Raw genomic sequence first — 8,350 nt, forward strand, 5'->3', positions numbered from 1 at the left:
TGGTTTCCTGCACAGTGTTAGAACGCACAAATCATTCTACAGTGGCTCGATTTGCTTTATTGTGGATACGTGGACTCGCGCAACAGTTGACGGTGGAATTCTGAAAATCGTCACCAGTTATCTCAAGAGCCTTTTCATGAGGAGAGTGGTGTGCAATTAGTGGAACTCGAATTACAGGACCGATATTTTTTGAACAAACCATTAATTCTGATAGGTTTATGAGCGATACACTGCAACATTTTTAATGTAAATAAAAACTAACGAAAATAAATACGTTTATTTCATGCAGGGCAATGCGAGAGCGTGCACCGTCGTTGTGTCTGCGACAGTTCTACAAGGATAATTCCTACCATCAAAACCACTTAGACAATCATGATGGAAGTTCATTGACTTTTTTCAGTCACTTCAACGCCATGAATGAACAACCTTTTCAAGTTATTTTCAGCCTTCTAAACATTTTTCACGTATGAATTCGAAGTTTGTGTTGATGATTAGCATGTTTTGTGATATTAAACCGAATATTTCGTGAAACGAATCCATTTCTCTCTGCTTGCGTTTTCCTATCCGAAGAAAAGTAAAATAATCTTAATAAATAGCAAATAAAAGCAAATTTATATAACAGTTCTAAATTTCGTTCCGAGGGCGAAAATATGATTTACAAGGGGAACGAAACTGTAATCGTCACTAGATTTATTATAATGGCTGTTGCAGTAATATATGATACACCCTTGAGTGTAGCGTTTACGCAGCAGAAAGTACAACACAGCTCATTATTGGAACGCTAATCAGTAGTTACGCTAAGAATAGCACGCTGTTAATTTGGCCACTGCTCTAACTCACCTCATCATAAAAAATGAACTCCCTCGTACACGCTGTGCACAACAGATGCGGTTAACAATGCAGTGGAATGAGGTCAGACATTCGCACGCCACTAAACATTAGTTAGAAACTGGAAATTCCTAGGGCGACGAAAACAGGAGCAGGGGCGGAATTAGGGCCCATAACCACATAAGTTTACAGTACGGAGATAACAGTTTTGAAATTAATAACAACGTAAAAGTGCGCAAATGTGAATGATTGAAGGTACACTCTGAGATATAACCTGGTCAGTGGCCGGCCGTCACAGACTCAAAAGTCCTCTCCGATCCCGGAGTGGGACAAACAGCATGGCCACGCTGATAATTCGTTACATCCTGTTGCGTGTACAAACTGTCAACACTGTAGGTTGCAACACTTGCTGGAGGAAGTCTAGTCTCCTTTTTAGAGTTTTTATGCGACGTCTACGCCCGTGGTCTAGCAGTAAATCGCACGTCATCTGAATGCAACATCTCGCAATCGAAACCGCTCGTTGCATGTTTTTATTGCGCCTTACATCTCAATGCTGACATCGGGAGTGTAATGGTAGGACAGTTGCAATGTATTTAACTTTCTGAAGCTCCGGTAATGACAGTCCCGTCCAATAACATTCCTCGGCCGGCTGTGTGCCTGCCCCCGAGCGCCGCACGCGCCCCAGCCCTGCGGGGCGCCACCTGCAGCGGCTGCCACGGCTGCGCTGCGCTCCCTCGCCCTTGGCCGAAGGCCTCAGCTGCCACTCACCTCTCTGGATAATATGAAATATTTTAATGACGTTGAGTGATGCTCCACAAAAAGTGGCTTTCACATTTCACACTCGACAGCAACAGACGCAGACGACCCGTTGTTATATGGTGAATATTGTATTACACTAATATGCGAGCCATGAATATCGCTCAAAATTAGCTCTATACTTTGTGATCCCGTCAGAATAACTCAATACGTTATTTAATGTTACTAGTAATGCTTCATATCTGATTTGTTTTCCTTTTAGAAGCGATTCTTTATGCAATTTTTTCGACAGGAATTCGTATGTCTTCGTCAAGCCACAGCGGGTAACTGTTGGTTGGTTGTTGGAATTATAGGGACTAAACTGCGAGATCTTCAGTTCCTTCATCCTATATGTATCGAACCTGCAATAAATCTCGGAAGAGCCGACCGGAGTGGCCGTGCGGTTCTAGGCGCTACATTCTGGAGCCGATCGACCGCTACGGTCGCAGGTTCGAATCCTGCCTCGGGCATGGATGTGTGTGATGTCCTTAGGTTAGTTAGCTTTAATTAGTTCTAAGTTCTAGGCGACTGATGACCTCAGAAGTTAAGTCGCATAGTGCTGAGAGCCATTTGAACCAAATCTCGGAAGGATACAAAAGCCAAACCTTGGGAAGCCCAATTGTAAGCAAAGATATTATAAGACTGAGATTAAATGAAGGAGAAGTAGGAGGGGAACTTCTGAGCCCAGAATGCAGTTGGAGGTGCCTGGACCACGGTATGCGGTGAGAGATGCACCCTTTGCGTCCGACCAGCACTACCACGCCGTCCGTTACCCCAAGAAAATGAGCAGTACAGACAAGATAATAAAATTTTGGGAAAGACAAAACATTAAAAACAGTAAACATAAAAGAATAAGGAGGATAAAAAGGCGGGAAGGGTAGGGGCCAGGCTTGCCCACCGAGCAAGGCCCGCCAAGTGAGCTCTGGGCCAGAGCAGACGAGGGCTGCCCCTCTGATCCCTCGGGCAGTCAGCGAGGCCAAAGTGTCCCACTTAATACAGACGAGTAGAAGGCACCTTCGCTTTTGAAACGTAAAACCAAGTCAGCCTCTTTGGCGTCGTCCGCTAGCACCTTAGGTAGCGTGTCAGGAAGTTTAAGATATAGCTGCAAAGTACCAAATTTGGGCAGTCTATTAGGAGATAGATACCACATCAGCAATAAGGTGCTCACGTTGGATAATGTGGCCACGGGTCAGTAAAGTGTGATAAATGTATAGCCGACAAAGGACAGGGAATTCTCTGCGGAAAGTGCGAAGGGAAGATTTCCACGTGATCATGGTCTCCTTTATTCTCTCCAGTTTGTTCGCGGAGTCTGGGGGAACCATTCTGAGTTCCAGACAACTGAGGACGTAGAGTCGACCAGTTCTGGCACCCCATTTCCGAAATCGGCGTCCTGCTAGGCAACTTGCCAAGCACTCGGCATGTTCATTCTCTGAGATCCCAACACGTACAGAGGTCCTAACAAGAACGACAGGCCGTCCAGCTTGATGGAACTCACGAAAAAGATCCTGCATAGTCGCGATTAGTGGGTAACGAAGCTAGCAGTGGTGTATAGCTCAGGGAGCCGCTGCAGATTAGAAGCAACGTGCCGCTACAAGAACAAGCATGGCTAAGGGCTCGTTTGATGGGCATCGATTCAGCAGTGAAGACACCATTTGGCAAGGAGAGTAGAACAGTGCACCTTGCAACACCGGCTCTTCCGTCGACAGCTGAGCCGTCAGTATCTACCGCTTCCGTGCCCGGAAACACATCGAGGACAGCGAGGAACAGGTGGTGAATCACCACAGGCTCAGCTGAACGTTTTGGTCCAAAGGATGGAGACAGATCTGAGGTCGGAGTACATGTCATGCGGTCGTGGCATCGCTGTGTTAGTCTCCACATTTTGGTGGTATTCTGATATTACAGTTGTTTATGACACAAGACCAGATATGGATTCAATCCATTTCAGGTCAACAGTGCATATTATCTTACTGTTCCTAAACATTTTGGACAATGTCGTTTTGTACACATTTTTAGTTTTGTTAAAACAAGATTTCGCTGCAAGCCGAACAGGAGACGTGTGACGTTCAGTTGTTTTTATCGATGGATCAATCTGTCCTTAGAAAGTCATCTCATGCCAATATCTGAAATGATTTTGTATCGATGATGTCAACTGTCTGCATTAACTACCGTCAGAGCAATGGCAGAGAACTAAATGAAGCAGAGTCGTGTTTGTTTGCTCCGCTGCACCAGTCTCGCCTTACCGTCTAAGACAAGAGTAGTTGATGATTCAGATCTCCTCTGGGTCGCTTCAGATTTTTTCTTATTTCTCTGCAAACAGCCAGGATGGAATACAGTAACAAAATGCTAACAAAACTTCTGCATTGTGCCAACTGCGCAATCATCATATCCTGATTTATTACTAGTCGTAAGTGTCCTCCTGTAATGCAAAAAACTTCATTCATTATTAGTATGCCGTTGTCACTATCGTTGTTCGTATTCATTCACTCGAAGAGCTTTCGTCTCCATATTTGGTACCAATACACATGACCGGTGAATCTAGAAGAACGGAATGTTGGATGTTTCACCGTGTAGAATATACACATTTTCATCGGCGTCTTTTTTTCGGGCAACTGGAAAAGACCAATAAGAAGACACGACAATGGGAATCCGGCGAGACAGGCAGAACTCTGCAACAATTTCTATTGATTTAATACCATGTGTAATGTCTCTTGCAGCGGTCTCTCCGCGATATTTTCAGAAATTTTATAAATTATATAACTCAGTACATATCTCGAAATATCTCTTCTTATCTTACCGATTATCAATGCAAAGTAGTTTCAAGCTCAATTATTCCTTGGAGCGTCGATTTACTCCATGGAATAGCTTCTCTGCTATCTATGTTTTCTCTTATGAAAAGAATGAAGGAATTCTTGCCGATTAGTCGTGAAAGAAGGAGGATGTATATGTATGTATTGTTGAGCTAGTCGCCATCTTGATGAGATTCAGTATGTTTCCAGGAGATCGACTGACAATTTTCGTCGCACCGAGACTTCGAAATTGCTTCACTGCCTGTGATAAGCCTGCTTTGTGAATGAAAATTCCCTTAACATACGCATGCTTTTGCTATCCTGATCAGTGAAGCTAAATCTGACCGGTGTGAAAGAGGTTTAGATACCACACAAAAAATATTAAACAGAATAGTCTGAGAATTTCCCTTTGGCAACACGACGCAGTACGTACTTTTAGTACTATGGAGCTTCTGCACATTCCGTACGGCAAGTGACACAGTGCCTCACTAAATGTGTCCTGGCCGTTGGATCGGTTGCCGTGTAGTCACTTCTTGGCCACCGAGGTCGCCCGGCCTTACGTCATTACATTACTGTTTGTGGGGTTAGCTTAGGAGCGAAGTCTGCAAGCGCACAGTGGACACAAAGGAAGAACTTCTGGCTCGAAATTTACATGCGTGTGCTCAAGTAAAGGAACCTACGCATGAGCTCAGATCACCAATACAGCAGCTGAGTACAAAAGCTGCAAAACGCATTGCAGTTGACTGTGGACTCTACTTTGTGAGGAAATGTACCAAATTAAACAAAATATTAGATCATAATGTTTCATTTACTATCACCGGTAGCCGCGCGGTCTCGGGCGCTTTGCCATGGTTCGTGCGGCTGGCCCTGTCGGAGGTTCGAGTCCTCCCTCGGGCATGTGTGTGTGTGTGTGTGTGTGTGTGTGTGTGTTTGTGTGTGTTGTCCTTAGCGAAAGTTATTTTAAGTTAGATTAAGTAGTGCGTAAGTCTAGGGACCGGTGACCTCAGCAGTTTGGTCCCATGGGAACTTACGACTACCAATTGCTATTACCTGAATTCGTCTTGTTCTCCATCGTTTCACTAGGTTCCTCGGAAACTACTAAGTACGGACCATATGTTGATATGACGTTTTTTGGAATCACTAATACTATCACTCCTCAAAGCATGTATCTCTCCTCCTCATTCACCCAGTACGTAGTAAACTAACAATAATGTGTAATTTTATGCAGCACTAACTTAAAATATGTAAAAACATGTAATTATAAAGAGATAAGTGAGAATATGTAACTATAAAATGAAATATATCAACTATGGCAAAGTGATTCGCGAACATTTACACTTTTTAAGCGAGTAGGATCGAAGGAAAAGAATATATAATAACATAAATATCTGGGCTCTAACGATGATATTGTGACATATTATGTAATATTCTGAAGTCAAAGTTTAGTTTTATCGTCTGTCTGAAGCACAAATTAGACAGTATGCAACATCTGGTTAGTCTACGTACAGTACATCAGACAAGAAGCGAACGGAAAGTCAAATGTTTAACTACCTCTAGCACGCTAATTGCGCATCATTACACGTCAGGTTCAATATGAGAGTATCGTCTGTGTTTCAGGTGATGAACGTATCATACTCATACTTCACTGTGCTGCGCAGCCTCTCGGAGTCTTGAGAGGCTGCCCAGCACCGGCTACAGCCACGGCTCACACTCCATCACGAACTACACGACCTAGCTGCGCTTCACCCCTGTCTGCTGCTATCTCATCTGAGAACACACCACAAGTACTTCACAAGCAAAGACTCAAAAATCAATAAAGGATTTACTACTCTAACCGTGTGATATTTTCACAATTTTCCCACCAAAATAGGTTCTCAAAGTGTACAGATGCCTCAAGCAGGACTGTTTAACTTACAAACATTTCTCTTGTATATTTCATTAACCTTTCGCCGTATTACGATTTCTGTTATCGTCGTACGCAACTTAACGTAAATGAAAAATATTTCGCTTCAAGTGATGAAATACAAGGTGCTACAAGTCAAAGGATCAAACAGAGGTGTTCCATTCGTTATGGTTTTGAAAACTGTAGATGTCAGTGGAAAATAAAATTATGAAATTATAGTTTCATTTCCCTACGATCAGTCAGTAAGCAAATATCAGAACCAGGAAAATTATCTGTATTTTTTTCAGGAAACTGAATTCCAGAAAAATTGCAGAAAATTACTTGAGGGATATTCTTTGTGTTAAATCATTTTCATATGATGAAAACTTCCCACCCAGACGGAGAATGCACACAATTACTAAAAACATTCATCCGAATTCGTCCGTACTATATTCTCTCTGCTCAATATGCCAAGCGCAATCAATTTTTTTTAAATCGTCCCTTGCCTATTAATTTCTAATGAGCCATTGCGAAAAGAAAGAAATAAAACCCTGTCAAGGCATTATAGTTAAATTTCGACTAAGTAGAATGTTGCATTCACTGGCATAAAATTTGGTGTAAGAAAGCAAATGAGGTAAATTCTACATTGAGTGAGGTGAGTTCTACATTGCACAAAAATACGTTAAAATGTTAATATTGTAACGCAATTGCAGAAATATAAAGCACGTAATATTTATTAATGTTGTGTCAGTATTTTCCCATTTTTACCTTACGCCCTATCCCTGTTTCGCAAAGATTTGCCAAGGTCTTGTACAGTTCATAGGACATTCCATGCAACTGAGCTGAAATTTGAAATTTTCAGCTACCTCCAACATGGACTTCCTGCCAAACAACCTACCTGTGCCATTATCCGCCAACATGAAACTAGGAAAAAAATTGGATGGGGAAAGAGTAGGGTTTGGAAATCAGGCGGTAGAGGAATCGAATATCAGAATTTCATACCTAATATTCCAGTCCAAGTATCACTAGGAAACAAGGAGAAACTCTTCCACACAGAGGGAGTGTCCTAGTCTAATAACTTAATCAATACTAAACTAACTGCTCTACGACAATTACCAAACTTCTGTCGCTTCAACAATCTTCATCTTCTTCTAAGTCTACAATGGAAGCTGAAATAGTTGGCAAATTATCAGACTTTGAAAATAGTTCGCACATCAAGTAATTTAGAAATTATATGCTGGAAGAATATAGAGGGTGTAAATTAATAAAACCGACTAACAGTAAGGACTGATTCCTGACTTTCGCACATGAAGTAATTTAGCAATCATATTCTGGAAGAATATAAAGGGTGAACCTTAACAAAACCGACAAACTGTAGGGACGGTTTCCTGACTGAAGGGGGAAAAAAGTGCATGAGTTCGGAAATGCATCGTTGCCACGGTGGATGGCACTGAGCAATGAAAATTCCGCTGACCACATGCCGAGTGTTCCGCGTGTGATGCAAGCTGTGTAATTGCAGGAGAATAGTCTGGTGTTCTTGTGGGGAACAAGCCGAGATGGGATTTGTGTACGGCCAAACAGATGGAAACGGTAGAGAGGCAGCACGGCTATACCAAAACAAATACCCTCAAAGACATAAAACACAATAAATGGAATGAAACCTGTAACTATGAGTGAGGAATACAAAGTCGTTCGACCACGCTATCGGGAAAAACTGTGACCAGCCGTTGCACAAAATGGAATTTTGTTGCGTACACACCTTGTTGACTGGTTGCCCACGTGGTTGGATTTCTATAACGCTTGCGATGGAAGTACCGCCTGGATGCAGATGGTTGATTTAGTGTCTCGGACACGAGCGTCCTGTCCACTGACATCAGCATCTGTCGACCCTGTGATGGGTCCAATGGCAGAAGGGCATGCGTCTCCGTATTTATACACTACGTGATCAAAGTATCCGGACATCCCCAAAAACATACGTTTTTCATATTAGGTGCATTGTGCTGCCATCTCCTGCCAGTTACTCCATTTCAGGAACATCGTGAGAGAGCAGAATGGGGCG

At 42.7% G+C, this 8,350-nt stretch overlaps 1 protein-coding gene across 1 annotated transcript in view; it reads left to right on the forward strand.

Annotated features, from left to right (window-relative positions):
* LOC126413274 (odorant receptor 94b-like) overlaps window positions 1-7,002 on the forward strand; it is a 213,235-nt gene extending 206,233 nt beyond the window's left edge. The window contains exon 7 of the mRNA XM_050083174.1: window positions 6,027-7,002. Within this exon, the coding sequence (XP_049939131.1) occupies window positions 6,027-6,083 (57 nt within the window). The 3' untranslated portion in view covers window positions 6,084-7,002. The remainder of the gene's footprint in view (window positions 1-6,026) is intronic.
* The last annotated feature ends 1,348 nt before the right edge of the window (window positions 7,003-8,350 follow it).

Source organism: Schistocerca serialis, chromosome 7, assembly GCF_023864345.2.
Source record: "Schistocerca serialis cubense isolate TAMUIC-IGC-003099 chromosome 7, iqSchSeri2.2, whole genome shotgun sequence".
Classification (NCBI taxonomy): Eukaryota; Metazoa; Arthropoda; class Insecta; order Orthoptera; family Acrididae; genus Schistocerca; species Schistocerca serialis.